General features: G+C 48.1%; 2 protein-coding genes across 2 annotated transcripts in view; one reads left to right on the forward strand and one right to left on the reverse strand.

Annotated features, from left to right (window-relative positions):
- The first annotated feature begins 4 nt into the window (after positions 1 to 4).
- On the forward strand, positions 5 to 2,061 carry LOC131216269 (BUD13 homolog). Its single transcript, XM_058210719.1, has 3 exons — positions 5 to 131; positions 201 to 1,625; positions 1,698 to 2,061. Exons 1-3 carry the CDS (start codon positions 25 to 27, stop codon positions 2,059 to 2,061), a joined length of 1,896 nt encoding a protein of 631 aa, XP_058066702.1. The 5' UTR covers positions 5 to 24.
- A 158-nt stretch (positions 2,062 to 2,219) lies between these two features.
- Positions 2,220 to 18,891, reverse strand: part of LOC131205555 (neuromodulin) — a 43,702-nt gene continuing 27,030 nt past the window's right edge. The window contains exons 2-4 of the mRNA XM_058197708.1: positions 16,593 to 16,775; positions 3,863 to 3,984; positions 2,220 to 3,776 (exon numbers count right to left, since the gene is read on the reverse strand). Of these exons, the coding sequence (XP_058053691.1) occupies positions 3,654 to 3,776; positions 3,863 to 3,984; positions 16,593 to 16,775 (428 nt within the window). The 3' untranslated portion in view covers positions 2,220 to 3,653. The remainder of the gene's footprint in view (positions 3,777 to 3,862; positions 3,985 to 16,592; positions 16,776 to 18,891) is intronic.

Raw genomic sequence — 18,891 nt, forward strand, 5'->3', positions numbered from 1 at the left:
TTATTAGTTTCCCTCGCCGCAAGGATGGCGCAGAAAATTAATCAGAAAGAGTACCTGAAACGTTATCTTTCCAATGATAAGGAAAAGAAGAAGAAAAAGAAAAAGGTGAAAAAGCCCATCGGCAAGGAAACGTAAGTATGTCGCTTGAGCGCAACAGTACTTCTGGGCCCTAAAGTGTGATTCGTGTTTCTCCTTTACAGCGTGCGGATCATCGACGACGACTTAGACTTCGCAAAGCTTCAGACCATCGAGAATCCCGACGATGTGGATCTCTTTGCCCTTGGGGAGGAAGCACCCCAGATTGTGGGCATAATTGATGATCGGCCGCCGGAACTGCGGGCGAAGGAGGACTTTAGCAGCAACAAGTGGAAAGTGGTGGCAGCTAATGATGATACGCTGCAGGTTCGCGATGTTAGTAACCGCACCGGGGATGTTCGACTAGCCATTGGTGTTGAAACAAATGCGAAACAAGCGTCAACAAGTAGCGGTGGAAAGGCCCGGCGAGACTCGGATGAAAGCCCACCAAGGAACCGAAGGTCCAAAGATACCCGATCCAAGCGACTCGACTCCGATGAAAGTCCTCCTCGGCGTGCCGTTACTTCAGACACGCAAATGGTTCGAAGCCGGCGCGATGATTCTGATGAAAGCCCTCCGAGACGATCCAAGTCCGACAAAACAGCCCCCAAACGTGGTAATCGTCACGATTCGGGTGAAAGCCCACCGAGAAGATTGCGCCGTGATTCCGATGAAAGCCCTGCGAGACGAACCAAGTCCGACAAATCAGCCCCCAAACGTGGTAATCGTCACGATTCGGATGAAAGCCCACCGAGAAGATTGCGCCGCGATTCCGATGAAAGCCTTCCGAGACGGCCCGGCAGTAGAGATTTGCACAAAAGTTCGTCCAACGGAGCTACACGAAACAAGAGTTCTCACAGAGCCAGCCATCGTCACATGGATTCGGATGAGAGTCCCGACCGGCGAAACTGTGGTTCTAACAGTCGGCGCGATCGCGGTATCGCTCGTGAAAGCCCTCGCCGGCTGGTATCCAGCCATCGCACGGATCCAGTACGTCGGTCATCACGGCGTGACTCAGATGAAAGCCCTCCGAGGCGTAGAGGGAACGATTCTAGAGAACGGAGCAAGTCTCGCCGAAGTCCTGCAGGACGCAACCGCCAGTCAACGGTGGAGCCAGCGGTTCGCATAAAGCAAGAGCCACGGTGCGACTCGGATGAAAGTCCCCCAAGACGGGGGCAAAAACGGTCATCGAGAAGTCCCTCGAGACGCACAGCCACAATTCTACCTCCAGTCCGAGTGAAAGAGGAACGTAATCGTTCCCCCCCGGAACAGGAAGCCGCCGGTCCGAGTCGCATGACCAAAACACTCGACGGCAAACGGGTTGGGCTACAGGCCGCACGAGCCGTACGCGAAGAAAACGAGCGCTTCCGGCAGCGGGAGGATGAACTGTTTTCGAAAATGTCTGCCGATCTTACGGGGCGCGACGCACAGACGGTGGTTCGTGGCAAAACGGGCCGCCGGAAGGACATCGAGAAGGAGCTTCGGGAAGAGTTCGAAAAGCGCAAGCACGAGGAGAAGAAAAAGGAAATCTACACGCGCTGGGGAAAAGGGTAAGGTTCTTGCGTTAAAAAGGGTCATGTATGCCCTGTTTAATCTAACTCGTTTTCTGCACCGCCTTACAGTGTGAAGCAAGTGGAGGATTACAACGCACGGCTGCAGGAGGCGGCACACGAGATGGAGAAACCGCTTGCACGGTACGCGAACGATAGCGATCTGGATGAGCATCTGAAAAAACAAGAACGCATCGGCGACCCAATGTTGGAGTATTTGCGCAGCAAACGCAAGGAAGAGAGCCAGCGGGCCGGCATACCGGAGAAACCGTCGTACCAAGGTGCGTACCCGGACAACCGATTCAACATACGGCCCGGCTATCGATGGGATGGCGTCGATCGGTCGAACGGGTTCGAGAAGCGCTGGTTCGATACGATGAGCAAGAAGAAAGCGGTCGAGGAGGAAGCGTACAAGTACAGCGTCGAGGACATGTGAGGATGCCGATGTCCGTACGAAGGAAGCGAAATACATGAGATCGCACGATCTTCTTCAATTGTAAGAATTCTTCCCACAATTCATTCATTGTTATTTCTTTCCTCTTTTCTGGCGAAATGGAGCCCTTCGTTTGCTGCCGGAAGGAGTTTTGGGAATTTAAAGCTCAATGTAGTAATGCATTTATTTTGCCTATTGACAGTTACATTCATGGCGGTGACGATTTTCTTTCGCTCCCCGTTTCCCACATCCTCAACGCACTCGTATCGGTTACATCGCAGCAAAGTTCGCAGCTGGTTGGTTAAATAGAGATTTATTTTTAAACGCACATTCTTCGCAAGATTGACTTGGCTCTCGGAAGGGGTTCACCGGTTGTCTAGGTACCCCGTGCCGCGTTCTGGTCCATGCATTGTCGCCTTATCCTGTTTCGATTTGAACCCGTCCTTCTGTTGGCGATTGGCTGTTGGTTCGGATGTGTGATGCCGAAAATCGTTCAAATGTGGCCCACATATTTTAACCGCTTCTCTACAGCAGCCGGTCGTTACTATTTGCTGTATCGGGAGTGCACCATGCGGGAGTTGTATTCTATACGTACTACAAGTGAGTACTCTCTGGGTTTTGATTTCGTATGGAAATTGTTTCTTAAAACACAATTTTGCGGTGCTAGAAAAAACCCTTCGCTTCTGGGAGTGTGTGTTTAGTGTTTGGATTTCCCTACAAGAGTAAGCAAACTGTGTGTGCCGCGAAGGTTTGCAAGTTTATTCAGTAAGTGCCCGACGGATTCGCACTAAACATTTGTTTATCGATAGTGTATGTGTGTCGTTTAGGTTGTATGTTGCTTGCAGAAATACTGTGGCCAACAACATGTGCGGTGGCCGTGCTCACCACCAGCCTTGGCCACCTAACACTCGAAAGGATTCCTCGTTTGCCCTTCACCGAGCTGCTACTGTTTCCGCGTGTGCAATAGTTTTAATTGAAAAATGATCAGTTATCGGTTCCATGGTCCGGAGTCCGGAGTTGGTTAGGTTGCGCTGCGTATCCTATCGGTTGATCTGCTTCAAATGGCTGTAGTTTAAAAGTTTTCTTTGATTCAGTAAGTGGCCTTTCAATGTCGCTTTCAGTATTTCTTCCATCCATTGAATGTAACATTCGCCGTTCGTCCCTGCCAGTGCGCCTTCCACGAAGAAACACACCACGCATGCCGAAGAAGAAGGATATCAAACGGTTGGGTTGGGTTCTTCCGCTACGATTCAGGATGCTTTAATATACTCGATTGGATATGATCGATAAAATTTATGAAATCATAACAGGTGCAATATTTCTCATTTTTTTCTTCTCTCCATTGGGCTCACTTCGTTTGTGGTTTTAAATTGCCACTTTCTTGCTCTCTCTTTCTCGTTCACGGGGCCACAAATGCAAGCAGCTGCACCCGGCGACAACGTGACGGATGTGCAGCAGCATGAAGGAATAGGAAGGGTGTCGGGACACTCGCACCGGCAGGTGTCCCGACTGCTATCTGCCCGGGGGGCCAGCCGGCCGCCCGGGCTCGAAAATCGTGGGACGCCATCAATCCTGCACAGCAGTGTTTATGCTTCTTAGTTTTCACCATCCTTCGGCACGTCTTTGCGCACCTTGTGGCCACGGAACGAGGCCTGAATTTTGCTGGCCGCCTTGTGCAGCTCCGGATCGTCCATGTCGATGTCCAGTTCCTCGGCAACCTTGTGGGAAAGAAAAGAGCGCACCGGGAAGTACGGTAAATAGCGTCGGCGTTCAAACGTTGCCCGTGTCAGCTTTGCGTTTTTACCTTTCTGGTAATTTCGTCAATGTCTACCACCTTCTTCGTGTCCTCGCCCTCCTTGGGGGCCGTTTTTCTGGCCATGTGGCCCCGGAAGCTGGCCTGGATGCGGGTGGCCGCGTGGGTCAGTTCTGCAAACAGAAGATAAAACCGTAATCAATGGCAACGAAAGAGGACACCGCGATATAATAATTCAATTATGCTTTTGAAGTGGTTTTCCTCGCAGCACACCGCCCTGCTGATGGATTGGTAAAGGAATGGTGAAAAGGAAAAAATAAAAACTCGAAATGCTTTTAGCAGCGGCACCAGACGAACGCATAACAATCTATAAAATTAAATAAAAATTCGATTCACATAAAAATTCAATTAACAATCGCAAGAGAGTTGAAAAGGAGAACCAGCCCAGAGCCGCGTTCCATTATTCATACAACCACACTGCGTTCTGTTCGGCTTGGTACTTTATTTTATTATGTTGCGAAACAACAATTTAATTGGGTTTCAAGCAAACTCTTACGGGCAATACATTATTTATTGACACTTGGCATATTATTCTTTCTCCGTGCCATTCTGCACTGACGATTGGAGGTCCTTCAGTCTATCATCATCCCGGTCTCGATTATTTCTTGGGTGAGCCTCCCAACAGACATAACAATACCCAGCATGAGAGGGACCAAAGGCGCTGCAACCCCATTAGAAAGCGGTTAGGAGCCGCACGCGTAACGAAGGCTCGTTAAACGTTTTCAATCGTGCCCGATTTTCGCCTATTGATCATACACAGAATCGACACCGCAAAGCGGCCAGCCTAAGCCGCGCCTTTCAGAGGCTCACATCGATCACTTGCCATCGGTTTTTTCTGCTTTCGCATAAGATGAAGAAAAATACACCGAACGCTGTGCGCGATTTCACAAGCTTCACGAGGGTGGCCCTTAATGGGCCCCTTTGGCACGATGCTTAAACAGCCTTCTCGCGCTTGGTGCTTCTATCGCGGGTGCTTCCCGAATTCCAGGAGCTTAATGTGGGGATCTCTTTTATGGGGCCGTGGGCTCGTCGGTGCGTGTTGGCAAGGTACTGTTTGCCACTCGAGCTTGTTGTTGAACGTCGCTTTTGAGTCGTTTAGTTGCTGGGTCGTTTGAATATGCTTCATTTTAAAGTGTAAAGTACGGTCATGGCTTAAAACAGTGTTTGTTGTGTACAAACAATAGTAATGTGGTGGAATTTAAGCAACGATTCCTTTAAATAACATTAGAATTGATCACGATAGAGAACCATAAAAGAGAATTATAAAACTTTTTAAGATAATGTATCCGAATTCTAATGTAGAATTAGCTTCATTTACTTAATTGGTTTAACCGAATGAACATTTATAGCATTAAAGTGAATATAAAACTAAAAGAGTGCACTGACAATAGCAACTTCACTAAACGTACCGTTTAAAAAAAAACAAATATGCTAAGTGGTCTCACTGGGGTCCCGTAAGCTGTGTGCCGCGGGATCCGAGACATTAAAACAAGATGGCTTATTTTTTGTGCACCGCACCATATTTCGTGGCGTGTCCTAGTCCGGCGCCATCGTCCCGCACCCGAGAATCGCTTTAATTTATTGACATTAAACCTAGAAATATTCATTGTTCTTGCCGATGGAACTACTTTTCTTCACTAAATTTCTCGCTCTCTCTCACTCTCTGCCTGTCCCTCTGTTTGCGTTCATGATTCCCACCTCAGTTTGCAGTATAATTTTCAACATCGGGAAAAATAGTTGAAACCTGCGCGACGAAGAAGACCGGTCCATCCGACTTGCTAGAAATTGCTAAATAAACGACCATTTGGTCGGTACGATTCGGGCGGAAGATGCACCAGCGGCACGAATCGTTAAGATTGTCGAGTCGACGGGTGAATAAAATAAAAAAAGAAAATACGTAAAGAACGCTTTTCACAGAAAGGGACGCGGCCGACATTGTGTTTTATGCGATGCCGGGCACCGGGTCCCCTTTGCAAGTCGGTGGTGCCAAAAGTTGCCACTTCTTTCCGCCCTTTTTTTGCTTGGCTGTGCCTCAGCGATGAACACGATCTTGAGATCCCTTTTTGGGAAGGGTTTCTTTTTCGTTTCGTCCCTTTGTTGTGCCGTTTGCTTCTTTTCTTCTTCGATGCAAGCGGCGCGAACGTCTTCGTGCGGTGAAAATGACATGGAAATTAGATTTTCCCACTCGGCAAGAGCCGGCAACCGGGTCCACCGGGTCCCATTGTTGCCGTCGGCACTCCAAACGACGACGCACAATGATCGGAATGCTTCCACGTTTTCTTTATCATTCTTTGCCACGGGTGGATGTTTTAACAAACGGCGAGCTTCAATTTTGAGGCCCGTAAATGGTGTTGGGTGCGAAGTTTTTCGTGCACCACTTTTCGGTGGACTTCGCTTGACAGCGACAAATATTTCGGCGAAGGACCAAGATTCGTCCTGTGTTTAATTGAGTCCGTTTTTGGCGGTGAACCGAACAACAGAGATGACTGCCCGAAGAAAACCGTTTCTGTGGCTCCGTGCTAGGCAAACGGGGGTATTTTTGGCGCTTGCAGCCACGAAGTAACGAGCATACTAGGCCGGGCCTGCGCCACTCTCGTTGGGTAGATTGTGGTTTTGTCATGAATTTCACTTTGGACTTCGAGGTCTAACTTTCACTGCGCCATGGTCTTGAATTAAAACTTTTGAATACATTAAAAATCATGTAGTCACGGGCTACCCACTTTTTCTACCGAAACCGTCGGAAAAGTGGCCACAGAACAGGGATGGCAACGTTGACACAAATTGGTTGCTCGTACCCAGGCTTGGGCTAGTTTTAATTGCAATCATCATAAAGTATGGTACGAAAGCCGAACAGAGCGTACTTTAGTAGTAGTGCTTGGAGTCATTTCGTTTAATTTATTGAACTTCCGTTCCTTTTTCGAAGGAGATTTTATGTTATAAATAAAATGCCGGATTTTCTGAGCCCACATTCCGTGGCCTGCGGTTGCTAAATTAACAAAGCCGAACGCAAATAGCAATATGATTATTTAATGCTGATTGAAAGAAGTGGTTCGTAGTCGTATTGCTCCGATAGCTTTAGATACCGACATGGGCGGTCCAGGGTCATAAGCTAATGGGTTTATTCCAACCGATGCGATACGAATCTGTGGGCCATGTTTTTGCTGTCTGTCGCTTCGAGGCCGGAAACCGGAACCAGCGCCGGGTGAATCAAAGAACCCCCCTGCTGGGGTCGTTGTTGTTGTTGATTCAGGCGATTGACTCCACGAACCCAATCAATAACACCGCAACAACGGCTCCGGAGCGCGGCGGAAGAAGCAACCAAATAACGACATCTTCGTCGTTGGCGGTTTTGACGTAGCTTCCGTCAATCTTTGGCGAAGATTAAATTTCTCTTACATCGCCCGAAAAACCGCTGCTTGTTGCCCAAAAAGCGGACTTGGATTGTTTGGGACGCTTACACCGTCGGGCACAGTACTTTCGAGTTGCGGAAAAGCGGGTTGTGAAAATACAACCATTTCCGCAACAACGACCGAAAAAGAAACCCCTAGACCATGGCAAGTGAACGAATCGAAATTAAATATTTACACCCGAACGTGGCACGTTCTTCGCGTTTCGCTTTCGAATGCTCCTTCGGCCCACCCTGAACTCCGGTTTGCGGGGATGAATGTTTTATTTACCCCAAACAACTCCGTCCGCAACTGTTTGTGAACGAGCCGACAAGAGGGGCGCCAAGGGTCTGCCTTCTGCAGCAGTTCCCAAGTCAAGCATGTGGCAAGGATATTGAATTGCAGTCATTCAGCCAGTATTGCCTAGTTTGCAGTACCATTATCGTGTGTCTTTTGGTGAATATTTAAACTAGTTTCAGTTTTCTTTTACGAATATGGCGAGATCGGGAGCCGTTTTGATAGGCTTCCGGCTTCCGCTTTTATTACCCCTTATTATGTGTGCAACCTTGTCCCGTATAAAAAAATTGACTAAATTTATGCAGTCCGTTAAGGCAAAACAAATTGAAAGGAAAATCAGTGTGAACGAAAATGGGTCAGTGGCAGCCGATTGCATGGCGAACCACAACCAAATAGCCGAACCTCGGCCAAACTGCCAACTAAACAGTTCCCTACCAAACGGCACTTTACACCTCATTGCCCACGTGGAGTGGTGAAATCAGCAACTTTTGCCCACTCACCGGCTCGGTCTAAGCACCGGGCGGCTAGCAATCGCTCCGAAGGATGCATCGTCAACGTTGCCTGAATAGGCAACAACAACGCCAATGCAGTGCAATGAGCGCTCATGCTCACTCGCTCGGAATAGGTTGATTACGGGTTCATAATTGAAAACTGGCACACTGTTGAGAAAGTTTCATGGCGACCATCTCCACCAACTTGACTGATTGTCTGCCCGATGACAGTTACTGTCCTGTGCAGCCTCAATAAGCCTCCGAACCCCTGGCATGTAGTTGGCCCCACCGTGCACTTTCGGTTTCGATTAGTTTCGGTTCGCCAATTAGTCGGCGCCAAAGTATTTCTGATGGCCTCTGAGGGGATGGCAAAAGTTTTTTAATCTTCTAGAATGAACTTTGGTGAGGCGAAAACGGAAGAAAAAGATTACATCGATGAGCACTGGCTGGGACCCTTGGCCGGGAGCCGCCCAAGTTCTGTGTTGCAGTCCAGAGAGTTTGGGAGAGAGAGAGAGAGAGAGAGAGAGCGAATTTAAATTGGCTCGTTATGATACCGCTTCCAGTATTCAGGATGTTTTTCTTTCGATTGGAATTATCCACACTTGTTATGAGCTTAAGTGCATTTGGTTTTGTAGTATCGGGACAGTCGTTAGTTTGTCTGTGGGTAAACGCGAACTAAAATGTATGCAAATGCCAGGGCCTTTTCACAACAGTTAATTGAAACACAATTGTCAGCGCGACTGACATTTATGTGCTCACCGATCCGATGAACTATCTTTCAATAACACAATAACATCGATCACCGGCGGCTTCAGCCACCATGCGCCCCCATTGCCCCACGGCAACACATCAATGCGCAGCTTACGTCAAGAAATCGATCCGCGATGGAGCCTGCCGGAGACAAATAGCAAAAAAACGAGACAGCATACGAGTGGTTCGGCTGCAACAACCAAAGGGAAGCCAGGAATTGAATTATTCGACCATCCCGCCGAACCCATTAGCGTTCGCCGCCTGTTGGACGGGACATGGCAGCGCTGATGGCGCTTCAGTTTCACTTACAAAGCAAGTTCCTGTCACGGCAGAACCCGGAGACCCTCGCTCCACGTCCTTACTGGGTCCGTAAATTGAGTTGCAGGGCAGGAAATGTGCACAGTTGTATGAGCGTCCCCTAAATCAACCGCGAAACGGAAATTCCAATCGAAAATACGGCACGGTGAAGCCCCGGGCCTGGGTTACGGGTTTTGAGACAACGGCAGCAAACAGAACCAACCGATCCGGACGGCGTAGCGAACAGTTCGCTCCCGGTTAAGCCACGGCGCGGTGGCCACGACGGTGGCCTGTGCCGAAGGATTTATTTATTTATCGGCCCGTTATTTGGTTAGACGCGGGCCGATTCGTGGATTACCGCGCCGCTGGGATTACGCGGCTCGGATGTATTCGCGGGAAAAGAAATTCTTTCCGGTCGGCCCCCGTACCGAGCGGAAAATGGTATTTGGCGAAGAATCCATCCCGCGGGCTCGCGGCCCAAGAATGGCAAACACGCACAGCGCTTGGGTAAATAAATAATTCTAAAATCCAAAACTTTACGATACCGATGGCGGTGCGCAGGCGGGCGCGCCAGTAGATAAAAGTACGGTCCGCTGTATCGGCGCACTTTTAGTGTCCCTCCGAGTACGGGCAAAAAAGCTCGTAAACTTTCATTAGCCAAACTGGGGCTTAGTTTGTGCGCTTGGCTACCGCATTTCCAAACAGAAGTCAGAAACGGGCGACAGGCGACGCGGAAGCAGCATTCGGTTGGTCCAATGAACGATTCCATCGTTTCGGAGATCCGGGAATTGATTTTCGCCGGCCCACGGCTCCGGCGTCGATGGTATCGTTGCGTTTCGTTTCCTTTTTTTCGTCATCGCCATCAAAGCGGATCCCAATCATTAATCCCAAACATAAACGAAAGCTTTCGATCGGTACAGTGGACGACGCGCACTCCGGATGAATGGTGGTGTTAATTAGCGAACACTGACGCGGTAATGTCGGTTGTCTTGGGAAAACATTAAAGACCACTGGGACACCACGGTCATAGCGCTTACGCGGTGTGAATAAATATTTGTTCAGTGTTCTTTTTTGGCCGGTAATCCCAAAAGTAACGACATCGATGTCGGGCACCATGTCGGAACGATAAGGGAGCTGCTTTAAATGGTTTGATAAATTTAACGACTAAATACCGGAAGGAAAAACAGAAACTCAAACTTCTATTAGTTACCAAGTATGTATCTCGCTTTAACACATGGACGAACATTTGTAACAATTTTTAACACCATTTAAATTTAATATGCCCGTAGGTGCTAAAAACCAAAAGTCCGCCGACCACCGTGTTCGAGGTGAAACGACACATTTAACAATTCAGCCAATTAAGATGTGATAAGAAAATTGACTGAGCAAGTTTTAAATGAGTAATTGCCGCTATTTCTTGGTTAGAGTGTGTTTTATTTTATTTTAAACAAACATTTACTCCACAGCGAGGAACGGCGAAGTGTGATAATATTTTAATGTGACAATAAAGAAACTCGAAAGACAAACCGCCCCGGCCGAAGCCCTAGCTATCGTCCCAACACCGCCGAGTACCGAGTTTTGCGCCAAAGTTTACCGGATTATATTAGCGGCCCACCCCAAACCAGCTTTAATTGCAAACCGGCCCGAAGAAAAACCGCGTAATTCCGTGGATTACAGCGCGCGCGCCCCATTCGGACATTTTGACAAATGGCTCAGGTTTTGCTTCATACAGCTCAGCCGTCCGTCAGTGCTCTGCGTCTCCGTGGCGTCCGGTTGACAAACAACGGAAGCGGAAGAACGCGCACGGGAAGCACAAACGACGTGGCGCAGGGCGGTCTTCGCCGGTTTGTCGCGGGGACTTCCTCGAGTTGTTCCATGATTAAATGATTAAATTTTTAAGAACTCCCATCGCGGTCACTGGCAGGGAGGACTCGTTGGCCACGGACGTCACGGGCGTCCCCGTAGCCTGTGCGGGCACTGATGCTCGACTCGCGATTACACATCACATTTAATTAAGGCACCGGGCACCATGCCCCACGAGACACAGAGGGTCCCAGAAAAAAACAGAATACCCCACCGGTGGAAGAAACAGAAATATAAAAGAATACGCCCACAGCAGGCAGAGGCCATGGAGCGTTCCTCGGAGCGCGCCATTTGAAGGCAGGTTGCGGGCGACGGTAAACATCCCACTCCGGTTTACAATCCGCGCCGGATGCATGCTGCTTGGGTATTTATCATTCTGACAGCGCCATTCCTCGCACAGCGGTAACGTTGTCGTGTCTTGGGATGGCAGGAATTTGATGACCCCAACGTTTGTCCTCCATCGCAGCCGGAGGCTGGAATGTGAGCCCCGCATGCCGGACCTGTTGTTGCTGGGCGGTAACCATCCGTCTCAAAACGTGAACTGTGGGCGATCTTTGGGTTGGAGTCGAAATATTCAAAATCACTTTGGCCACCATTCGGGGCCATACTTTTCCTAATGAACTGACGAACTGTTTAAACTTTCAGCCCAATCTGGCGCCCGACACTTTGAAGCTGCAATTAGTAAATTAAAAATAGCTCACGGCAAGCCAGTGTCCGGTTTGTTTTTTTTTTGTTTTTCGGGGCCAAGTGTTTCTCATATTTCAGCGCGCATCGCACTGCGTCATTATCAGCAGGCATCGGCATCTCCTGCAAATGTTGGTGGCCGGCGCAAATGCAGAGCAAACAAAAAAAGGACCCGAAGCATAACGAAACCAGGGCACCAGGAAAGTTAAAAGTTCGCCACTAGAGGTCAGGCAAGGCCGAGGGTGGGTTTGAAAAGTGGGTGAGAAAAGTTTTTAATTCTCCCCACGGTCCGGCCACCGAGACGGCCGTGCCGGGTCCATTATCTATTCAGGAGGGTTAAGACAGATAATTGTTTTCCTTTTGGACCATAAATTAACCGGTTCCGCTGCCCTCGCAAAGGCTGGTCCGTCACGGATACGGTTATGGGCGGCTTTTCTTCGATTTCCCTGCTTACGGTGCAAAAGATTCTTCCGATTCGACGCATGGTTACAATATCTGTCTAACTTTTTATGCTCCGAGAAGCTTTTCAATACCCAAGGAAGTGTTCCGTCTCACCAATCCGTGAGACTGGTTGTCTAGGAAGCGAAGATGAGTTTTTGCTTGCAGCAAGTTCTCGGCACGCAGGATTTCCTATCTGATTTCCCTCGGGATGTGGACCGGACTCGGTGTAGGATTGCCTCATGATTAGTAAGTGGAAAACGGAGATAGTAATCAAGCTGATGATGATGATGGGGCTAATAATGAGTGTAATCTATTATTCCACACTTTCTTATGACTATCGGCTTCGTTCGGATCATTTACATCCAGATTATCGCAACATTTCAATGTCGAACGAAAAATCTCTTCCCAACGGGCCGCAGCTCACGTTGCCGGGCCGAATTGGCGTGCAAATGTACACTCATTAAATAACAATTAATCGCTTTGTTGATGTTTTTTTTGCCGGTGTGAACTTCGGCCTTCTCCATTCGAACGCGGAACGGCCCTCTAGAGCCGAGCATAACAAACAAACTCCAGCTCGAGATTGCTAATTGCGTTACTGTTTTTATCCACCCGGCAAACGAATGTTGGCGTGTAGGAGTAGGGAAAAATCTCATAAATAGAGTCAACATCTTCGCAACGTGTCACTTCGGTCGCATGCAAACCGGCTCCAGATCGACAACGGATTTCTGTGAATCACACTTGAGATTGAATTTCGCAAAGAAAAACGACCTCACTTTTACGATGTCCTGTGGCGTTGGGACCCACGAGAAGCATGTTGATTGCTTGCAACACCCAATAAAACGGTTCTGGTCGGGTAAACTCCGATTGAATGTGGCAAAGCAATAAAACCCGAAGAACCGAAGCCAAAGGTTGCATAAATTATCCGTTCTACGGAAAAACAAAACCCCCCGGTGAGTGGGTTCATGTGTACTTTACGATGATTTAACGGTCTCACGTACGTCAAAAAATCTGTGAAAAAGGACCTACGTGCTAATGTGCTTGCGGAGAGTGGGCAGATAAACGCCCGGCTTCCAGGGTATCGACAGCAGCTGAAGGGCTCTGTGAGTAATGTGTAATTCGGTTTCGCTCGAAACGGGGCAAGCATTATTGGAAAAACGTACCCGAATCCGTCCGTACCCAGATCAGTGTTCGATTGTGATCGATTTTCTATTTGTATTCAAATTGCGGTGTCGTACACGAATAACGAATCAGTGGAAAATTAAACTTACCAGCGCATTGCGCGATACAATGTTGGTGCCCGGTATGCAATCGCACAGTCCTGGCGCATTTCCCGGACTCAAAGTGAAAATTGCTTAATCAAAAGTTTACACATTGATTGCCCTCAGTTGGGAAGCCCAGAATTAAACCTTTTGTCCGGTGCACAGTTTTCGTGATGGATGCAAAGGCCAAAGGAAATGATTTTTCACATACCACCGATTCCTTCCACGTGTGTGATTGGTTTTTAAATTATAAATCTGAATGTTCACAGTTGGAATGGAGAAACACATTCGTACCCCAAAGAGGGCTATCTGAAGCACGATATATCAGTTCGAACGGAGCGTGTTTGATTTATGATTTATAAAGCCAATTAAATGGAGATTAAAAAAACAGAACTTCAAATGGGTCTGCGAGATTTGCCATTTTGGCCCGTCCGAACTACAAAGCTAAGGTGGGCTCGGGTGCAACATGTGCATGGAGATGAGTCTCCCCCAAAAAACACTGCCACCGTAAGTGGGCAACCGGGAAGCAGAAATCCGTAATGATGATTCACGGCGACACCCATTTGTTAGCCGTTTGAACGTTTATTTAGCGGTAAATGAGAGTGTTTTGTTTCCAGCCCGATTATCCGCTTGGCGCGGCCCTGGCTGCCGTGGCCGTTGTCGTGGGTCGTCGCTGTACGTAGCCGAAATAAACGGTTTGGAGTTGTTTGAGGTTTCTGTAGTCATTTCGAAAATGAACGGTGATGATATTTCAAACCTCAAAGCCCTTGCCTCAGAACACATACGAGCCCCGGGCGCTCGGGTGCCATCGTTCATCCTACAGCACCATCTTGCTACTAATAAACGAGAAGAATAGACCCGGTGAAGAGGCTGACGGCTCGCAGATGTGCAGCAGCTCTTTCGGGAGGATAAACTTTCCCCGAAACCGCCGAAACGAGTTTTCGTGCAAAGTCCTTCCCTTTCGTTGAGTTCTTCTGCCCTGCAGCGGACTTTCGGCGAGCGAAAGCGAATGCAAACGGCAACGGCTGCTGACAGACCCGACGAGAACCAATTTATTAATGGCGGCTTTCGCATGTGCGGTCGCTGGGTGTGGCGTGTGGCTCTGGGTTGCACCCAGGGCCACGATGCACTGCGTATGTCGAAAGCTCCGGCTGCGCCAAGGCAAGAAACCAACTGGCGACAGCATGCCGGTACCGGTTGGCCGGAACCGTTTGGACTAAGATTTATTTTTTCTTACTCTTTGCAAAATACACGGGCACGAGAAGTGAGCAGGGTCAAAGGTGCACTTGAGAATGCTGGCACCCGGGTCTGCCTGCGAGGAGGTTTTGAGTGATTATATTTACAAAGTACTAGTGCTTCCATTTTGCCCAATGTAGATTTTGGAAAAGTTAAATTGAACATTCCAAATGGAGGCCAGGAGCGACAAAATGTGAGAAAGATATTAATAAATTCATAGCTCTCGTTTGAAATGAATGAAACATTCATCGTCAATTTCGTTTTGGGACCGGAGAATCGTTTAAAATTTAATAAAAAATTGAGAGGAGCTACAATTCTTTAGTACATTTCGATTGAATTGTGTTACGATTCCACTGAATATTAAATAATGGACTACGCAAATTTGAATGTGGAATGCATTCGTCATAATGTGAAACACACTTCAAAACGCAGCATCACACGTAGCCTCAATCTGTATCAAATCGGCCAGCGATTCGACTGTCCCACAAAAGCTCTAGTGTCCCTCCACAAAATGCTCTCGGCGGTGACAATTAAATGGCCAGGTCTTTCTGACCTTCTGGGTACGTTCCGGCTACACCTGTTTACGTCGGTAACAATGGCGAGAAGAAATGAAAATGGACACTCATGACCCGTTCCCCGCAGAACAGTGCACCCAAGTTCACAATCGTGCGGCGAGTTCGGTCCGGCGCTGCGGACACAATGGAGCCGCAATCATAATAATCGTCTGTGGCGCTGAACACAGTAAATTTGGGGCCATTTTTCCCTTGTTAACCGCCACGGCCGCCGTGCTGGACCAAGAACTGTCATAACTTCTCGTCCTTTATTATCCTTTAGCTGGTTGGGCAGTACAATCCCGTGCTAAATTGGCATAGTGGGATGTGCGCCAGGATGTGCAATAAAAATTCATCTGTTCCTCGGAGTCGAAACAAAAGCGAAATCCGTGGGTTGTTATCGTTAGCCTTTTGGGTACCGGACACGGTTGTACCTGTCCGTACCTGGTGGTGCCTTATGTTTTCTTATTATTACACTTCTTGCATGCAGAAAAAAAAAGAATGGGCCACGTTTGGCAACACACCCCCGGGAACAATATTCTATCGGTAAGGACCTCTGATCTCGGACACCGTTAAGGCGTCGGACTTTGGTAGCCCTTCGGAGGAGCCGGCCCGTTTCGGTGGTGGTCGATAGAACAACCATCACTTTCGACCGGCCAGCTCGTTGGTCCGACTGACTGACGCACTGACCTCGTCTTTCACCCAATTAGTCCTAATGGAAGATATCAATTTTAATTAATATTCTATGCCGTACCGTGGAGCGCGTGTGGTCCGAGAACCTCCCAGATCCCGCATCACCCCAGCGCATTCACCCCGGCGGAGGACGAGCCTCAATTATGGCGGACTGTCAGGGATCCGAAGCAGACGGCAAAAAGGGCAATATTAACAAACAAAAACGTGAGCCGCTGACCAGTGCAGCGCGCACACAGAGAGTAAGCTCCAGCCCGACGATGACCAGCACCGTTATTATGTGGTCACGTTGGTCAGCAGCCAGCATCCAGCACGCATGGTCGGGTCCGTGGTCCTTTTTTGCTGCCAGTACCACTGAAGTGCACTGTGTGGGCTGGTGGTTTACAAAGAATCAATAGGCTAGGGCCGGCGCATCATGCATGAGTGCGGTGGCATACGGCATTAATTGTTAGGGATGATGTGCCACTCTTCGTCGGTCGGCCGGTCTTAAAATTGCAATAAATTTTACATCACGCTGCAAACGCTATCAACGGCTTCCGAGTGATCCTGTTAAAGCTTTGGCGAGCTTTAGTATGGTAAAGTTTGATAAACGAATAAATAAAGTTTGATCAATCGTTTATCGTTTGTGAAACTGATCTAGTATGGTGCTTAGACTGATAATTGTATTTCAGTTCCCACTGGTCGTTACAGCAAAATGGAATCGTGCTCATGGTCAAGGGCTCTTTCGCTTAAAAGTGCCCTAAAATGCTTTCGGCCAAAAAGTGGCCGTTCCGTACCTGCATCGTTCGGATCGAACTCCGCCTCCAGCTCCTCTTTGGTCGGTTCTCGCTCGGTTTCGGCCGTGGCCTGCTGCTGTTGGGCCTCGCTGGACGCCTTGGTAACACCGTCGCCTTGTTTCATCTCTTTGCGCGTCTTGTGACCACGGAACGCTGCCTGGATTTTAGTAGCTGCCGCTTCAACTGCGAAAGAAAATTAAGTGTAACAAGAAACCGTTGTTGAGGGTAAGTAGAAGGCTGGCAATAGCTTTAGAGAAGAATTTTCGCGGAGAAAAGCGCGAACAATATAAAACCCAACTCACGCAGAGACCGTGCCCAGCCGTGTGGCCGTGGTAACCGAGTTTTGCGAGAGGACCAAAATAATCCAATGGTGGAGGATTATTTATTCGAGTGCGAGGCTCACTTTGTGCTTTGTGATGGGTACGAGTAGCATGAAGTTGTTGGGCATAAATCAAAGAGGGCCACTTTGGGCAGCGCGATCATTAGACATTTCCAAAGCTCATCTAATTTTACTACACTCATTAGGCCGTATAAAAAGTGTTTGAGCGTTTTGTAAGCAGGTTGCGTTTTTCGTCATTAATACTGCTTCGATTCTGCCGGCCAACAAGCAGCATACAATTCTGCGAACTACTCTGGGCGATAATTTAACAACGGAAAGGACGGAATTTAAGAAAAATAGACCTTAACCTTGAAACATGGCCGGGAAATTTCGACACAACTAAGCTCTAAGTACAGTTCCGGCAACGCTCTAACTGTCCCCCACTTTTTACTTTTTTGAACAAAAAGCAATTCATGATTGAAATAACGAGCGCAAAATTTTAATCATGATCAAATCACGCATACAACTTTTTGACATGCTCTAATATTTGAACTTATTGTTCGAATTGGCCAAAGGGTAGCTCCGAAGGGCGAAGTCAAACGCTTATTCACGCAAATTAGTCCCCTCGAATTAGTCGCAAAGACGATCCAACGATTAATCACTGAAGTTGCTCCGGCGATTTGACAACGTTAAAAACTTTTTCCACCGTCTGCCAAACTGCATGCATCAAATACTGGTCCGACAATAAATCATTTCAAACCGAATTGTTTATTTCGTCAGTTTTAATTTTTCTCCATTGGCCCCCTCGAAGTTGCCCGTTGGCAGCCGCAAATTGAGTAATATTAAATTCACCACCCGATGGTGCAAAAAAAGAGGACTGAGTTGAGCACTGGCTTCCAGAAAGTTTCGCAGGCAGTTATCGAAGCAGTACTGCCTCTGTTCAGTGGCGTGGCGTCAAAATGGCGAATATTGAAAGCAGAAAGTCAAATCAAAATATGATCCTCTCCCTCGTGCGCGTGTCTGTAAGTGGCGAAAAGTTCTTCCGCAGGCCTAGGCTGAATAATGGTTGATGATGGTAGAGATATTTTTCTTTCCCTTGAGTGACCTCTTGTTGTGTTTTGCGATCTTCGTCCTCTGCCGTTCAAACATCAAACGGCAGTTTTTCAGCCCGCAGCGGAAAACGCTGTGACACGCTGCTGCTCCGCTTGCCATTTCGATGGCAATCATGGCCGTCGTTTGGATAACAGGTGAAGAAATGGAAAACCAGTGGCGAATAAAACGAGTTTTCCAGTCCCCGAGCTTGTTTTTCGGGCGTTGGCCTGAAAATGACATTAAAAGCAGGTAAAAATTGGCAATAAAATTCACGCGCCTGTCAGTGCATGTGTCAGGTGACTCGCGCGACTTGCAGAAGTGGTAACCATTATTATTTTATCCCTTCGCCCGTAAACAGTTGGAAACAGGCGGCCTTAGTGTTATTATTATTACGACCAGGTGTCGGAAGGTCGTCTCTATTGGTTGTCGGTGCCCACGTTTTTAATATGCGTCACGCGTTGGATGCGCAAAAGTGGCCTCGGCATGTGTTTATTATTATCGCTCGCTGGAATGTTTATTGCGAAAGGTTCGGTGGGATAATAAAAAACGCCATATCATTATAACGTTATGGGATTCACAAGAAATAACAATTTAAACAGCAAGTGAACAGAGACTCTAAATAGAAAAGCAAAACGGCACGAACGAGGGACCACTCCTCGAAAGGATTGCGCCATGGGGCATTGGAGTGAGCCACTCATCTGCGTGTCTAATATTATGCGCAAACTGTGTCGAGAGTTAAATTCGCTGGATTAAGTTATAAAAAGAGCATCGAATGCATTAGAAAATTGGAGCAACCGACCGACCGCCCGAGTTGCTAACATTGGAAAATAAAGAAACACCACCGTTGCCGGCAGCTAGGTAGCCGCAGCCGGTGGCAGCTGTTTAGTT

This window comes from Anopheles bellator, chromosome 1, assembly GCF_943735745.2.
Source record: "Anopheles bellator chromosome 1, idAnoBellAS_SP24_06.2, whole genome shotgun sequence".
NCBI lineage: Eukaryota > Metazoa > Arthropoda > Insecta > Diptera > Culicidae > Anopheles > Anopheles bellator.

What these genes read in the sequence shown, in the direction of transcription:
- LOC131216269 (XM_058210719.1), top strand. Translation starts at nt 25, where the DNA reads ATGGCGCAGAAAATTAATCAGAAAGAGTACCTGAAACGTTATCTTTCC. An exon ending in AAGCCCATCGGCAAGGAAAC is followed by an intron (nt 132 to 200) that starts GTAAGTATGTCG and finishes TCTCCTTTACAG; the next exon opens with CGTGCGGATCATCGACGACG. An exon ending in TACACGCGCTGGGGAAAAGG is followed by an intron (nt 1,626 to 1,697) that starts GTAAGGTTCTTG and finishes ACCGCCTTACAG; the next exon opens with TGTGAAGCAAGTGGAGGATT.